The 17,642-nt window shown below is 35.5% G+C and overlaps 1 protein-coding gene across 1 annotated transcript; it reads left to right on the top strand.

Annotated features, from left to right (window-relative positions):
* Nucleotides 1-226: 226 nt before the first annotated feature.
* On the top strand, nucleotides 227-7,529 carry LTO1 (LTO1 maturation factor of ABCE1). The gene is made up of 5 exons (XM_070957561.1): nucleotides 227-328; nucleotides 1,935-2,040; nucleotides 2,228-2,298; nucleotides 5,346-5,463; nucleotides 5,610-7,529. Exons 1-5 carry the CDS (start codon nucleotides 270-272, stop codon nucleotides 5,676-5,678), a joined length of 423 nt encoding a protein of 140 aa, XP_070813662.1. The 5' UTR covers nucleotides 227-269; the 3' UTR covers nucleotides 5,679-7,529.
* The last annotated feature ends 10,113 nt before the right edge of the window (nucleotides 7,530-17,642 follow it).

The following is a 17,642-nucleotide window of genomic DNA, read 5'->3' as shown; positions in this document are numbered from 1 at the left end:
CCCAAAACAAACAGATGCACTTTCCAAAACAAACTCCCGTCTGTTTTTCCGAAGGAGACTTGCTCCCTCTAGCGGCTAACGTGGGAAAAACGGAGGCGCGCCGAGAGACTTTTCCCAACCTTCCCCGAAAGAGCCTTCGGTTTGTCAACGTGCGAGTCGGCCCCTTTCGGAGCATGCGCAAGGAGGCCGCGTTGGTTTGGGCCTTGCGGCTTGCCGTCGGTGGAAGAGACGAGCGGCGCGGCGCGACGGTTGGGGACTCGGCGAAAGCCATGGCGGCCGTTGAGGGGGAGAGCGACTCCTTCGATGCTATCGTCATGGCAGAAACGAGGTAGGGCCTGTTCGTCACGTTGTTGGCGCCGCCGCTTCTCGACGAAGAACTTTCCCCTCCTTTCGTTTTGGCACTGAACGGGATGGGGAAGGCGCGTCTCTAACCGCGGGGAAGGCCAAACGGGGCTGAGTAGCGGCATCCTCCCTTCGGCTCCTTCCTCTGCTTTAATGTCTTCGTTGCTGAGACTACGCTGAGGTTTTCGTGCCACTCCGGTACGATTCGGTTTGGTGAAGGGTCGATCTAGAAAGAGTGCAGAGAAAAGCAGCAAAGAGGATGAGGGGACAGGAGGCTAAAACATACAAAAACGGTTGCAGGAACTGAGTATGTCTAGTTTAATGAAAAGAAGGACTAGGGGAGACATGATAGCAGTCTTCCAGTATCTCAGGGGCTGCCACAAAGAGGAGGGAGTCAAGCTATTCTCCCAAGCACCTGAGGGTAGGACAAGAAGCAATGGGTGGAAACTAATCACGGAGAGAAGCAACCTAGAACTAAGGAGAAATTTCCTGACAGTTAGAACAATTGATCAGTGGAACATAGTTTTCCTAGTCTTTTTTTAAAGTAGGCATAAAATAGTCTGCAGTGAAAGAATTATTACAAGATATAATAGGATATATTACAGATTCAGTAACATTGTGACTGAGATGCGATTCGTTTCAGTTCTGTTGAATGGCAAAAGCCATAATTAAGTTACATGCTTAGAAAAAGGAAAATAAATACTCGTAAGATGGCAATGCTGGCCCACATCATTCTTACAATTTGTTAGCCTTGCATCTTAACAAATTTAGATTGAATCTGACATTTCACTCTATTACAGAGGCCAATCATATTGGTGAGGTAATATAGAAGTATATATAGTGCCATAGAACTTCAGTGTTGGTGTAAATTTTTTAGAGTATTGAAAATTACTAAAGCGATTCTTTTTTTACTGTAGATTACAAATGAAATGAGATAAATATTGTACATTAATGGAATTCATTCTTGTACAATTTATTGAAAGAAGAACCTCAAGAGAAGAGAACATTATTTGCTACTGTAATTTATGAAAGTCCCAATTTTAAACTCTTATGAATGTACAAATATAATTACATTTTAATAGAACATAATAAAATCAAGACTGGAGTTCTAAGTATGCTTAAGACACCAAACTAGAAGTTGGGAGATTATGAGTTCTAGTCCCACCTTAGCTATGAAAGCTAGCTGGGTAATCTTGAGTCAGTCACCATTCTGAACCTGACTCAATTCAGAGAGTTATTGTGCGGAAAATAGGAGGAGGAAGGATGTTGGATATGTTTGCTGCCTTGACTTTTTTGTAAGAATAATATTAAAGACAGAATACAGATAAAAATGATGAATCAGAGATAAACCTTACAGAATTCAGTAAGACTTGCATCCAAGCAAGTATGTATGCCATAGTTTATATGGGATTACAAGCTAAATGAATTTACATTCAAACAGCATATTATATAACAATTGCTTAAATCCTTTTGAAATTAATTGGAATGTACTGGATTATGTGGAATAAACATGCATGACAGTTAAATGAAAGGATATATTTATATGTATTTATATGGCTTATATGGCTTGTTCTTTCAAAATCTTTTAACAGATTTTATGGTGAAGGCTATCAAGATGGTTATGCTGAAGGAGTCCATGCTGGTGGTGTTGAAGGAAGACAATATGGAATACAGCAGGGTGCCAGAATTGGTTCAGAAGTATGTTTTAAAAGTTAAAATTAGTTTTTTGATTTAAAACAGTATTCTCTTCAGTGTGTATACGCTGACATGTACATTAAACACTAAGTGAACTTTGTAGTTTTTATAGCTCTGTAACTATAAACACATGAGCAATAATGTTAGTGATTTTAAAACAAAATAAAATAATCACTTCTCAAATTTACAGATAGGGTCATACCTTGGTTTTGCACTGACGTGGCAACAGTTGCTTCAGAAAACATCAGATGAAAAATGCAGGTAAATTTAGGGGGAGGGGGAACTGTTGTTACCCACTGGGTTGGATCAAATTTTGCATCCTGAATATAGAACAGCTTCTTACTATCAAGGAAGTTATTTGATCCAGTGAGGAATTCTCATGGGAGGAATGCTGATTTGGGAGAAAGATTTTTGTTATTTCTCTCTCTCTGCTGGAAATTTGTTTCCAGGTGCATTGAGCAGTTGCTGTCATTGTAAAATATGTAGAATTGGTAGCAACAGAGAAAGGAGAAAATCAGTAAAATACTCCCCCACCTTTTTTCCTTTCTATCAGTGACAGCATTCTCAACAGATCTCATATGTTCAGTATATTATTGTTGCTAGAAGGTCATTTTATATTCAAATACTTTTCTTGTGGATTTAATTAATTTCCAGAAAAATAACTTCTTTTTCTGCTTAAAAAAAAAAAAAGCCTAGTATAGTAAGGAAGAAAATATCACAAGTGTAAATGAAGAGGAAATTGGTGACAGCCTAAAATATATATCAGAGTACCTGGTGAAATTAGATTGTGTGTGTGTGTGGTGATGGAATTACATTAATTGAAATAGTATTGAAAAAGTATATCAGCAATTGTACCAGGATGAAATTAATTGGATATGACTTCAGCGGTGTATCAGCAAAGTTAAGCAGAAACATAGCTTTCAGTTTTCAGATGTTTTCAAGTGCAACAACCTATGGTGTTTGCTGGAACTGATACTGTTGTCAGTTTTACTGGATGTAGCTGTTTAAAATTACTACACTTTTCATTTTGATTTAGCTGTGTAATAATAACACATACATTTATTAAATGTATATGCCCAACTCTAGTGACTCTGGGTGGTTTACAGTTGTTAAAACATTTAAAAAACGGAACAGTGCAAAAAATACAAGCATAGCAAAGAACAAAGTCCTGATAAGTAGCACTGTTTAATTGATTGAAGCTGGAGCATACAACCTGCCAGGTTGAACTAGTTGGTTAAATACTATAGGAGGCAGGAGATCCCTCAAGTAACCTGATCCTATGCCATGTAGTATTTTATAGGTAACATCCTGTACCTTGAATCCCACCTGGAAGCAAACTGGCAATCAGTGCAGTTTGTAAAGATGTGTTACATGGACATACTAAGGCATGCCTACCACTTTCTGTGCTACTGCATTGTGGACCAGGTGGTTTTTCAGGCTAGCCTTACTTAGAACATGTTGCAATAATCAAACTGTGAGGTGATAGTGCATGACCATCTCTCTGAAGGGCCCCATGTGGTAGGAAAGGGTGTAATTGGTACTGTATATGAACTTGGGTAAAAGCCTTTTTGGTCCCAGCTGCCACATCTCACTGAGTAGAACTGTGAGTCCAGGAGACCCTCCAAAATTGTGCACGATCCTTGAATGGGGAAGAGCAACCCCATCCAAGATCAAAGTGAATATCCTCAGATCTGGGAAGTAAAAACACCTACTGCCTCCAGACACTGGAACAGAACCTCAACTTGGCTGCCTCAGAATCAAAATATATAACAAATGTCATCAAAGTATTGATGATATCAAACCCAAACTGGCTGGTGACCTCAACCAGAGGTCTCATGTAAATGTTGAAAAAGAGGGGAGAGAAAATAACACCTGAGGTACTCCACAAATGAGAGGCTTAGGGAACAATCTCTCACCACCAAGTAACACTCACTGGACTAGCCCCGGAGAAAGGAAGAGATTCACCATAAAATGGTGTCCGCAATGCCCCCATCCCCCAACCCATGGAGCTGGCTCAGAAGGATACTGTGGTTGATGGTCTCAAAAGCCACCAAGAGGTCAAGGACCATAAGGGTGACCAAAGCTGTCTCAGTACTAAATCCCAGCTTGAAACTTGACTGAAATGTGTCTAGAATAGATAATCAATTTCCTCCAGATAATCCATTCCTTAGCTGCAGACTGTCTACCTTTTGAGCAATCTTCCCCAAGGAGGGAAGGTTGGAGACTGGTGAATAGTTATTGAAAACCATTGGTCCATGGATGGCTTCTTGAGAAGGGGGCACACCGCTGCCTCTTTCAAGGCTGGGGACAAACACCCTCCCCTTCATCAAGAAGATTGATGCTACTGCATGGACACAAATGCGAATCACTTTCCTTGCTGCTTTCATAATCTAGGAGGAACCTGGATGCAGGAAATAAGTGGTTGAGTTGATAGTAGAGAGAGGCCTGTTTATTTTTTCAGGATTCACCATCTCAAACTCAACTTGGATCATACCACTAGATTGCAGCCCAGTCACTGCAGCCTGCGCTGTATTATTGTAGCACACTGGAACTGGTGAATTATTTAGATCGTGCGAATGCAGTTTCCATTTTTCTGTTAAAGAGGTGATTTTTAATAGGCAATAATCTACTAAAGATCTGTGAGAAGAAATCAAATGTAGAAGAATATACTTTATTATTTGTAATTTGTAATTTTCAGTTTTGTGTTTGGGGAGGGTGGTTTAAGTTTTACCTCATTTTTCTCAAAGTCTTACTGCTTTATAAAGTTATCATCTTAAAAGAAGAGGCAGATTGTTCCAAAATCGTTCATTCATATATGATGAAATGCTACAAAACAAATATAGGGACATTTTCTACAGTGACTTCCATTACCTGGTGACAATGCTGACTAGAAGATGTAGATTTGGAGAAGGATTGAAATGATAGATTTGATACAGTGAGTAAATGTTCTGAATTATAAACACATATCACCTGCTGCTCTATTAATGGATGTAAAGAAGGAAACAGTTGGAATTGATCCATAATTCTAAATAGTCGAGTGTTTTTATACCAAGCTGTATAATTTGTCTTCATAGACACCATTGATTCTAAATGCTGTAATGTCAGGGCAGTATTTGAGCCTCTATTATAATAATTAATTATTATTTTTATTAATGATAGTAATCAATAGGCTTGGTTTTCTGAGTTACCCATCTTGTGAGTGTGATGTTAGAATGAATGGAAGTAGTAAAATATATTAAGACAGGGTGGTATGTAGATGGACTTTGAAAATAACAGTGTGTGACATTATTAAATCAATTTTATTTCAGTAAAAAGATAAAAGTCCTGGAGCAGTTAATAGAGATGATTCAAAACTTTCCTTTGGAAGATCCAGTTTATGACAAACTTCAAGATGACTTGGAGAAAATTAGGGGACGGTTTAAACAAGTATGTGCCCAATTTCATTGTTGGAATACAAACTGTAATTGTGTTCAAAACAAATAACATTATTGGAATGGAACATTACAGGAACAGAGGAGGATATTTAATATTTAATTAAAATATTAACATTTCTAAATTTCTTTTCTTTTTAGATTTGCTCATTATTGCACATTCCATCTGATTTAAGACTTGGTTCTGAGGGAATTTCATTTTCATTTTGAAAGCAACATAAAAAGAAAATTGCTGTTGGATATAAAAAATGGTTACATCTCACACAGAGTGATCATCTGTTCTTTTCTATCCACTGAGCAGAAAACTACAAAGATAATAACTTGATTTTATTGTACTTGAATTGTATCACTGTATCATTGTTTCAGTTTGCACATTCAAGCTCAACGGTGGCTTCAGCCTGTTGGTTAACATACTGTTCCAAAAATTAATATTACATTATTAGAGAAGAAAATTGGTCTGTGGAACATCAGCTATATAGTGTATTTTTTTTTCTTCAATTGTGTCCAATTCTTGGAGTCAGATTGGAAAAGTCCCTGCAGTTTTCTTGGCAATAATTTTTCACAAGTGATTTGCCTTGCCTACTTCTAAGACTGAGAAAAGTGGCTGGCTCAAGGTCATCCAGCTGGCTTTGTGCCCAAGATGGGACTAGATCTAATGGTCTTCTGGTTTTTAACTTGAAGCCTTAACCATTATACTAATTTTGACTCATTAATAACTTATTGCCACCGTTTATATTGAAAAGGTGACTGCAAGTAGTCCTCGGCTTACAATTACAATTGGGACTGGAACTTCTGTCACTAAGAGATGTGTTTTTTAAACGATAAACACCTGATTTTACAATCTTTTTTTTTGCTGCAGTCAATAAGTAAATCAGTAGTTAAATGAATCCATCTTTCCCCATTGACTTTGCTTATGGGAAATTGATTGGAAAGATTGCAAATGGCAATCGTGACCTGCTGTTGTAAGTACATGCTGGTTGCCAAGCGCTCTAATTTGGATCACATGACGGGGGGTGCTGTAGTGGTTGTAATATAACTTTTTTCAGTGCTGTTGTAACTACAGACAGTCACCAAATGAATGGTTATAAAATGAGGATTACCCATAAACCATCTTAAGGATTTTAAGCAGATTTTGTAAACACTGAAGAGTGTCTTCCTAAAATTGGCATTTGTAGGAAGTGAGTAAAATACATATTTCACTATATTAGTGCAAAAACCACAAATTTGAAACATGTTATCAGTGTATCTGTAGTTTTACAAGTGTATCTCAGATGGGATGTGTGCTTTATTTGTAAATTAATTTTGGAGGCTCCCAGATAAACTGATTTTTCTGTCAGTAGCTTTCTTTTTAGGAACAGTAGTAATCACCATTATTATTATGAAAGTGCTAAGGTATATTCTGAAAATAAAGTTTATTTGGAAAAAACACAGATGAGGACCAGTAGAGATTTTTGTAGCTTGCAGAAAGTGCTTTCGGAAGCCAGTCTGGCACTCTCTTGCTGCACATTTTGTAAATAATTTTAATAGACATTTGGCTTGTGGGCATGTTCTATTATGTCCTGTTTCTCTCTTATCATTTTCCTACCCTTTGGCAGTTTAGAGGAAATAAGTGGCAAACTTGCCAGTCCAAATTCAGGCTGTCGTATGAGTTCTTTCCTTTTATGCCATCATTTGAAATTGCACAAGGAATAACATATGTATGTATTTATTCATTTTTAAAGCATGCATGCCACATCTCAGGCCCAGGTTTTCCTGGGACACCATACAAGAATAATAATTAAAATATAATAATACAATCAATGCAGTAATCAAGTAGTATGAGTTCCAATGCAGCATATATTTACCAAGTCCTAAAGCTAAAAGCTCTTTTGCCTGGCACTGAAAACAAAGGCAGCTGAAGAGGAGCAAGGTTAAAATTTTGTTTTGAAGTGGCAGCATTTTTCTTCTTGCTTTAAAGCCTAAAGATCTAAGCCCCTATCTTCAATATGCTGTATTTGCTTTTTTAAATAAAAAGTTTAGTGTATTTATCTTTGCTTGTGAACAACACTATAGGAAATAAATCATTTGGGGGGGGGGGTTACAAGATTTCCCATTCCTTGCACTTCATTGCTGGCTGGTTGTATTTGCTGCTTTGGGCTGAGAAAGATCAGGATAAACCTGAATTGTGTTAAAATTCTATTACATTCCTTCATGCTGTATCTGTATGATCAAGATTAACTTTAAATTATTGAGATGTTAGAAACCACTGATTAGGGCCACCTAGTGGGAAAAATAATTATATCAGTTTTCAAATTTAAAATTCCAATGTTTTTGTTAGAAATGGTAAACAGTTTTAACTAAATTGGCTTTAAGAAGAAAGTTTTTGTTTTAAAAAATGGAAGTGCAATAACTCAGACAGTATTTACTGAAACAGCTGAATGCTCTTTATTTATATATTCAATGGACACTTTACCCATAACTGAAGATATATTAAAAATTGTACTGTTAGTATTATCTGTTGTATTGATTGTAAGGTTGGCCAAATTCACTGCCTATTATGTGTTATATTCTGATATTTGTACTAAAATATTACTTTCTTCAAAGTGATTCTTACTGTAATTCAGTCTGTTACTTAAAGTAGCCATCTGTGAAAGTGCTCTGTTTTAACCCGTTTATTGACAATGTTTTTATTTCAGGGAAAAAGAAAATTAATTAAAACACTAATATGGAAGCATAAAAGAAAATGAATCCTGTGAAAACCCTTAATCATATATCTGTGTAAGGGGAGTCTGGAAAAGCAGTTGATAATATGGTTGATTTGCAATCAAAATATGCTTTTCAACAGTTCTTCTAAATTATCCAGAAACACTTTTGGATAATACAAGGAGGAAGCAAAAGATAGAGTACTATGTGCAAATAATTCTTTGTTCAAATACTATGGTGTGCAAATAGTTCTTTGTTTAAATACTAGGGTAAGAAAAATTTGTGACACTAGAACAAATGTCATTTTGAAATGTCAATTTTTAGAATATGACTTTTTATACATCAACACTGTTACTAATCAAACTTTAACACATAATTGATGTGGGTTTCCAAAGTATGTGATTTAGGTTTTTACATCAAATTACCCACTATTAAATACAAAAACCTAATTATTATTTTTTTAAAAGATAAAACTTTAAAAAAAAGTTTTTAAAACCCTGTTACATTCAATGTAACTACCTCATTTTGGTGGAAAGAAGAAAAATTAGTAACAAATCCACCTGCAAAAATTGTTTAGGAAAGGCATTGTTAATTGCCTTATATGAACTTGATTTATACAACAGAGATTAATCTCAGTTTGAAAGGTTTCTGAAACCTAAGATCCATAAATGCTTTTATATCTACCCCATTGTTCTTCATGCTACCAAATCAAATATACACTATGCCAAGTGCATAATGTCTTTTTCCAGGCGGCACTTTTAAGGTAAAGATTTAATTATATCAAAGACTGTACAGGGAGTAACACAACCCAGATCATTAACATGTATAAGAAATTACTCCCTTGTTTAAAAATTTGCAGTGATGTTTGACACAGACAAAAATGACCCTTCTGCTTTGATCCTAAGTAGTGTATTATTGCCTTTTGTTTTCCTATCTACTATGCAGTACATTTAGTCAGATAGCTGTTTGAATGTATTTGGAGGAAATGTTTGAGTATTTATTGAGATTTAGAATAATTTTTTTTTTTTAAAACCTAAATGTGATGCTTTGCTTGACTTGGTGTAGCACATCTCGTTTTTGTGTTGAATTTACTATGTTCCTTCTCTGCCCAACACCTGAAGCCTTTGAAACATTATCAAAACATTTACAAAAGACAGTGAAAATAGTCAAATGCAATGAATATATAGATAGTATGTGAAAAATATAAAACACTTCATTGAACAGTAGGCATTCAGACTTTTTTCAGACTCTAGAAAAGCCACTCAAAAAGTAATGTTTTCATTTAGCCTATATTGTCCTGAAGAAAGCATTCCATAAACAGGCGTCATCAGGACAGGGGGCTTTGCTTAAGATTTTCTAGCTTGCTACCAAAGGCTTTAATGTCAGGACCACAATATCAATGTGGACCTGTAAGTTAATTGACTGCTATCAAAGGATTGACAGAGTGGTCATATCACTTAATTCTAGTTCATAAATGTGCAGTTTTATTTAAATTAATTAAGTTTCCAAATTATCTTCTCATATGCATGCTAAGGCTGCAAAGGAGAAGTTACTGATAGAAGTGATAGCAGGATGTTAGGCCTCAAAAGAGGGACTATTGGTAAATCAGTCTGTTGATATGCTTAGTTTTTTCCAATCTATGTCTTTATGATCTGTTGGACTGCAGTTCCCATACATATTGTAGCAGAAGTCCCATTATCAGTATGGCTATCGACATGAAAGGAATATAAGATACCCATTGTGGTGGGATTCATGCAACTTAATTCTGTACAATGTTCTTTCTAGTATTTTCAGTCTTTTCTTTCTGTACATAGTGTCACATCTTTTCTGCCCCAACCCACCTAACAAGATGGAAAAGGGCAGAACTAATTTTATTTATGCAATTTTTATTGCATCCAGCATAGGAATCATTTTCACTACTACTGTATATGATTCATGTTGTCCTTTTCCGCATCTTCTCTAAATTGCTTAAACTGGGGGTGCCTTAACTATACATGACATTCCAGCAGGAGTCAGGAATGGTCAGATTCAGAACCTGCATCTGTATAGGCATGATGCTTCTGGCAATATTCTTTTTTATTTTTTTCCTCCTGAATTTGCCTTTTTCTCAGCAATTGCAATCTAGATAGTTTTCATAGAGCTATCAATTATAATCCCAAACTCTTTCTTGATCAAACAATTTTTGGGGACTTAGGAAGCACACCTGAATTCAAATGGCTCTCTCATCCTGATGGCATTCCAGAACAACTTAAAGAATGTCCTAGGGCCTAGGCTTTGTAATGGAATGCCTTGTTAAGATGCATTTGTTGTACATTTTGATATTGGTGTTCCAGATTTGCCCTTTTGTTGATTTCTCTTTGTGTCTTGCATTTATCCTGATATATTTATTTATTTATAATGTGAACTACCCAGAGTTGGCCCATATTTGGCCAGTGTCAAAATTGAATTCATTCTTTCATTAAATAGCAATCTTCAGCAAACTCAGCCACCTCATTATTTATCTCAATTGCAAATAATTTATGAATACTGTAAATTTAAAAAATAATTAATCCCAGCAATGCCCTGATCCTTCTTTTTGCAAAAGTTGACTATTCCCCCACCCAGTCTTTGTAATTAAATTAGCTTAATAACTAATTTGACTTCTAGGTCTACTCTTGAATCTCGTGATACCTTGGTGAAAATCCCTTTGTAAATCCAATACAATTGATCTTGTAGATAATCTCTGTCCATTTTTGGTGACGTTATCATAAAGAGTTTGTGAGACTGAACGTATCTATGAAAGATACAATGTCCTATTTATTTATTTTTATTTGGAGTATGTAACTTTTTTTCCATTAAGGCAAGTCTAGAATCCAGGAAATATAAGCTTGTTTTAATGTCTCTGGGAAACAATAGCTAGAATCTTTGTCCTGACTCTTTCCTCCAATGAAACAGAATTTTGATTTATTTCATAATGATTTTCAATCAAGTTAACACCAAATGAAACAATGATAGTTGCAGTGGGTCTTCCTGTTTTTAAGAATATGAATAAATGCAATGCATGATGCTTAGGAATATACTCTCTTAATAGTTCTACAAAATGGGAAAATTAACTGTGGCTTTTTCTTGCATTTGAAACACGGATGCTTTTTAGAAATATGTGGAAGATAAATGAAGTTTATAATTCAGGAGCTGGGGACTAATCAATATTGCACGGAATCTTTTTTGAATGTGAATCAGCAGGTCTTTAATTTTTTTAGTTGGTGCTATTGTTCCAACAGCAAGCTTTACTCCTATTGTCCAGTGTTTGTCCAGCTCACGTTTACTGGACTGTGGGAACGGATTAGGGTTTCATGGTTTCTTCCCCCTTCTTGCATAAATGCTTGATCAAAGACATTCCTTGGATGACAAAACACTGTATACTGTGTCACACAGTCCTGACCAGACTGCATGAACAGTAGCTTAAAAACACATGCCCACATTGTTCTCTAACAAGCTATTTCTTTTTTCTTTTTTAAAAAAGGACAACAAATTTAGATTTAGACACACTTAAAAAAATAAAGACTTAATGTGCTATTTTATATGCATACATCTATATCTCTCTTATCTGTCTTCCTTTTAATGATTGTTTCTACGAATGCAACTCCATACAGTAAAATCAAAATAGAAATAGTGAATGATTATTAAACTATACATTCATGTATTCAATTTGATAATGCCATTTTTTTAAAACCCTGATTTCATTTCAATGATTCTGAAGCAGCTTGCAATAGAATGTAGCATTTAAATGCAAAATATTTACATGTGTCTGGTTGGAAAAGGAGCGAAGAAAAATGCTGGAATGGGAATTGGGAGTAATGTTAAAATCCCTCTCTGGTGTTTTGGTGTTATTATTATCCTCATAGCCTATAGGAAATGTGTCCTATAGGAAATGTGGAGAAAATTGCCTGTGTAATGCCTAGGAAGATTTCTGCTGACCCTCATTGGATGTAATTGTTACTAAAGCATTTTCTCCCAGTTTTCTGCCCTGTGATTGTTAGACTTGTTCAGTCATTCAGTTGTTTCCAAAACCTTGAGTGTCATTTCACCAGGATTGTCTGTCAGTAACTCTTTGAATTATAAGCACATGTTTGTGTCATTGGTTATAGTAACTATCCATCTTGTTTTCTGTTGGAGTCTTTAATTCCCCCCCCCCACTGATGTAAAGAAGACATCAGTGTCTTCTTTAATGACTATAATCTTTGCATTAGGTGTCCAACATAGGTAAAGCTTTCTTACTAATGACTGCTGAACTATAACTCATAATTCTTAGACTGACCATTGTTGTGCTGGCTGGAAATGTTGAAACTGTAATCCAACCCATTAGGATGAACCTATAAAAATAAAGGCTTGATCTAGGAAGATGAGCTTTTTCCTTGGGTGCGCTAGTTGGAATTCCTTGGACAGTTCCTGTGACATGGAATAAATAAGTCTTGTGTGCAGTTTCAAAAGATTTTTCTAGTTATAAAAACTGCTAAGGAAAGAAATATAGAAAATGACCCATTCCTAATGATAATAATTATGTTAATAGTGCTGTTTTGCTGATAGTAAGTGGAGATGTGTAATTTGAAACTGTAGTTTCAAGTCTGAATGTGTTCTGACTTTACTAAAAATGTTTTGATGCTGTTCCAATCATTCTCCATGTGTTTCAATTCAAGTTCCAAATACCCAAGCTTGGGATGGAATGTACTCTGCCATTCATGTGTCAGTTTTGCAGTGAGCATTTGGCTTATGCACGTGAAGATGCAAGATGATTACCACACGTAGAAAGTCTTCGTATCTTCCTTCTGAATACGTGGGAGTGTTTTAAATTGAATCCAGGAAAGGCTGAACAGATTTATACAAATATTTGTGTTAGTTCTTTACATTTGATTTAAATGCAAATGATTTGGTTTCAGATTGGTCAGACAAAATATTGGCAGTGAAATGTACAGATCAAATATTGATTGCATATACGTAATATCATTTGGTTTCCATTATTTTAGTCACAATTTCAAACTGTATTTTCGGGGCAGATATAGACAGCTGGACTTTTAAAAATTAACTGGGCTGCAAGTTATTATCCCAGACCAGAGGTACTACAGTGCATGAGTCTAGAAACATTTCCTGGTCCCCATTTTTAGTCAGTGACAGTGCTGCTTCTGTTCTTGCATCTGTGGTAACTGCTTCCTCCTGCCTTTCTCTACAGATGTTAGCCTGGATGAGTGAGCAGGTGAAATAAAGTCTCTGTTACTGATACCAGGTCTGCAGCTGGTAGAGGCAGGGAAAGTGTGGTATAGATACTTCTATACAGCAATCCCATATTAGAAATGGAGTAACAGAGTTGGGAGAGACCTTGGAGGTCTTCTAGTCCAACTCCCTACTTAGGCAGGAAAGTCTATACCATTTCAAACAAATGGTTATCCAATATCTTCTTAAAAACTCCCAGTGTTGGAGCATTCACAACTTCTGGAGGCAAGTTGTTCCACTGATTGTTCTGTCAAGAAATTACTCCTTAGTTCTAGGTTGCTTTTCTCCTGGTTTAGTTTCCACCCATTGCTTCTCCTGCCCTCAGGTGCTTTGGAGAATAGCTTGTCTCCCTCTTCTTTGTGGCAACCCCTGAGATATTGGAACACTGCTATGTCACCCCAGTCCTTCTTTTCCTTAAACTAGGCATACCCAATTCCAGCAACCGTTATGTTTTAGTGTCCAGTCCCCTAATTATCTTTGTTGCTCTTCTCTCTTTCTAGTCTTAACATCTTTTTTACATTGTGACAATCAAAACTCGATGCAGTATTCCAAGTGTGACCTTACCAAGGCATTATAAATGGGTATTAAAACTACATGTGATCTTGATTCTATCCGTTTATGCAGCCTAAAACTGTGTTGGCTTTTTTGGCAGTCGCAGTACATTGCTGGCTCATGTACTTTGTGGTTCCAAAACTGAACAGATCTTGTTATCCTTGAACAGAGAAAGTGCTGCATCTGAGTGCTACTGGCATTTTACTTGATCCAGGTTCAGCCCTGTTCATTAAGTTTTTCTTTCACAAAGTTTTCTGAAAAAAGATGCTCCAGATGAGTTTAATAAATTTAAGAGTAGGAACAAGAGTCTAATGCTGTTTATACATCAGACTGAATTAAGATTTGTTTTAAACCAGTTTGTTTAATCACTTGATTGCATACGGTAGTTAAGCTATAATTTGTGGTTTAAAGCAAAATGGCTTGATTTACAGAGCCAAAAGCTAATGAACCTTATATTTTTATCTAACACAGAGAAGTTTTAGTTGCTTAGTAATACAAATTAGCATGACCATTTATTTCAGTGTTCCTGCTTTTATCTGAAATTCTGATTTAAAGATCAAGTCAACTTATATAACTAATGACCGCCATTGGTTTAGAACTCCTATTAACCTCTAAATATGTGGACTACATAATTATGAACAAAGTGCACCCTAAACTTTAAAGGCCTCTGTAGAGATAACAAAATATACAGTACTATTCCGCAAACATGATTTCTAGTGACTCATCATATAAACGTATCTTACCAATATGCTTCTTAATCTGCTGTCTATTCATAACAATCCTAATTTATAGCCAAAAATTAATTCATTTGAATTTGTTTCATGTTTTGGTCCTTTTGGAACCACAAGTTTTAAAGGAATTATCTGGCTTCATTAAGATGGGAAAAGGACACATTCTGCTGTATTCATATTATATGGCTTCAAAACTATGTTGGCTGTTGAAATTAGGTTTGTCTGCAACTCTTATGTAAGAAAATGTTAAGTACTGGATCAGAAAGTAGACCAGTTATAATCTGTATGGACAGATAGATCGACTTGGATCTATGCTCATCAGTAGCCTTTGTCAGAGCATTCTCCCACCTGATCTCCTGGGTGCTCTGCTGTTAGATCACCTGTCCTTTTTGACCATGGGGCAAAAGTACATTTATGGAGATACAAAAGCTCATATGTGGTTCGTCTCTTCTTCCATTGGGAAACTGTATAAATTGAATCCAAAAGCACAAACAAAAAGAAAATGTGAGTGTTTTCAGAAAGGAAGCTCTGTTGGAGCACAAGAGAAGAAATAGTATTTTAAGTTCAGTTCCATTACATGGAACTTTCATTTTAGTATATTTTTGCTGTTATGCATTCTAAATGACGTAGGGAATAGTAACATTTAACCAGTAGCAATATTGGCTACTATATGAAATTAAAGTTAATTTAGGAGCTTTGTACTGGTTGGGAAACATTGTGCTCCAGTATTCTCAATAGATCTGTATTTAAGTCAACTGTAAATTATTTTTGTAACTTTTATTCAATATCCCAAATGTCATCCCAAAGGAATACCAGATTGTATACATTGGATGCCGAACACTAAATATAAATAATAATCTAAGGAACACGGCAAATCATGGCGATTGTTAATAGTGAACAACAAAACAGAAAACCAGCAGTGGGTTTTACAAATTTATTTCTAGTCTTTTAGGGGAGGTTTTTCTTGTTTGCTGGAAACTTACGTTACAGGTCTGTTGGTGACTGTGCATTTCAGACCAATGGTGACAATAAGTACAATATACATATATATAGATATATATATATAAAAAGTACAATTCTGAATTGCTTGGCTTTCTATAGATTGTTATATCAATGTGACAAATAAAGCATCTCTGTTGGCACGTGAACCTGCTTGTCAGCATTTGGCCTTTTAGTACGTACAATACTTTAAAAATCTGCAGTACACGCTGCCACTTCTCAGTGAAACATGTCATAAAACTTAACAACCATTAACTCATAAATTTTCTTGGTTGGTTCAGAGACACAGAGATGCCACAAACAGAAGTGTCTATGAGGTAAGCAGTAAGAAATGTTCCTGAAATGTGGACAGAATCTATCCAGTCCTCCTGGGTCCTGCGACTGCTAGTAGCATTACACGGCTGTTGTCTTTAGGTAGGATCTTAACTGCAATTGCCCTCAAAATGAAGTTCTAATTCTGTTTTGGTTTAGCAGCATACAGGCAACTAGATTATTCTTCACCGTACAACTTGGTTAGCTGAGATATAGAGGTGTTGCTTTCTGTTTTTGTTTTAAATTAGCATTATGCTATAATTAACATCATCAACAAAAAACCCTAATATATCATAACAGATTAAACACACAAAATACTTAATTCCAGAAGATAACCTATCATACCGCATGATGAATCCTTTCTGGTGGAAAACATCAAAAGGCATATAAGAGTTATATTATAATGCACCTTTCATATAGCAAATGTGGCTAATAACACAGCTTAAAACTACTATGATAATAAACCCCAGATCAGAAAAGGAATCCACTTTATAAAAACGCATTAACAAAAGAACCTGACATTACTCAATCTTCTGAAATGTTTGCTGTTTTAAAATAAGCACAAATTAGTTGCAAATCGCCGAGACCCATTCAGAATAATGTCCAATGCATTTATGTTTGCAGTAAACTATGAGGCATTGTGAACAAACATTAAAACCTGATCTAAACATGGTTAACTGAAGTATGAGGTATTGTGAAACAGGAACCTTTTTTGGAATAGAGCAGTAATCACATTAAGTAAAATTGATCACATAAAAAAAATCTACCAAAAAAAATGATGTCAATAATATAATTTTCTATGAGAAAATTTAAAACCTATAACATGGCAGTATAATGACATTGTATAAACAAAAAATGACCACAAAATAGCAGCAAAACACAATGACAAAGATACAGAAAAGCAATGTTAATTTTTTTTTTTTCAATTCATGCTGGGAATTTATCCATAGCAGCTCAACAGAAAATGTGGGAGCGTATGCTCCTTTTTTTTCTCCTTTTTAAAACTTTTCTTTTTTTTTTCCTTTTTTCTTTTTTTTACAATCAACACCTTAGCGGCAGTTTCTCACATACATTTTGCCATCACATTCTCCTCAAGCATCAACTTCAACAGCTATGTCCACGTCCCTTCAGCTACCTTCTACAATAATAGATACATAGCCAAGATGTGCAAATTTTCTATTTGTAGCTAAATTTTAAAAAAGGAAGGGGAAATACACTGGATTAAGATCTTTTTTTTTTTCAAGTACACCAATTGTACAGTTTTAACTATGGTCCTTTCTCGTGGTTAATGCTATTTTGAAAATATCTAGGCCAAATGTGTAACTATCTTAAAATGTCTTAAATCCTCGGGAATATGAACTTAAACTGTAATATTGAGGGTAAAAAGAAATTGTTTATTTTGTTAGAATCAAGGGGGCGATTTATTTTACAAATTATACTGGCCTTTCTGAACATCCTCTGCAATAAATATTCTTTTTAGCCTCAACTATAAATTATACATTTTAGTGTTTAAAAGCCTTCAGTTGTACAACATCTAGAGACCACTCTCAAAATATGCGTTCTATAGGTAAACCTTTTAGGTCCCTAAATTTATATTAACAAAATGAATTGGCACCAAAAAATCATCTAAATATCTTTTCTATCAAAAAGG

This window comes from Pituophis catenifer, unplaced genomic scaffold (genome assembly GCF_029215685.1).
Source record: "Pituophis catenifer annectens isolate HBS135680 unplaced genomic scaffold, rPitCat1.0.hap2 SCAF_1, whole genome shotgun sequence".
Classification (NCBI taxonomy): Eukaryota; Metazoa; Chordata; class Lepidosauria; order Squamata; family Colubridae; genus Pituophis; species Pituophis catenifer.
This window is presented reverse-complemented; position numbering and strand designations above follow the sequence as displayed.

What these genes read in the sequence shown, in the direction of transcription:
- LTO1 (XM_070957561.1), top strand. Translation starts at nt 270, where the DNA reads ATGGCGGCCGTTGAGGGGGAGAGCGACTCCTTCGATGCTATCGTCATG. An exon ending in GTGCCAGAATTGGTTCAGAA is followed by an intron (nt 2,041 to 2,227) that starts GTATGTTTTAAA and finishes TCAAATTTACAG; the next exon opens with ATAGGGTCATACCTTGGTTT. An exon ending in ACATCAGATGAAAAATGCAG is followed by an intron (nt 2,299 to 5,345) that starts GTAAATTTAGGG and finishes ATTTTATTTCAG; the next exon opens with TAAAAAGATAAAAGTCCTGG.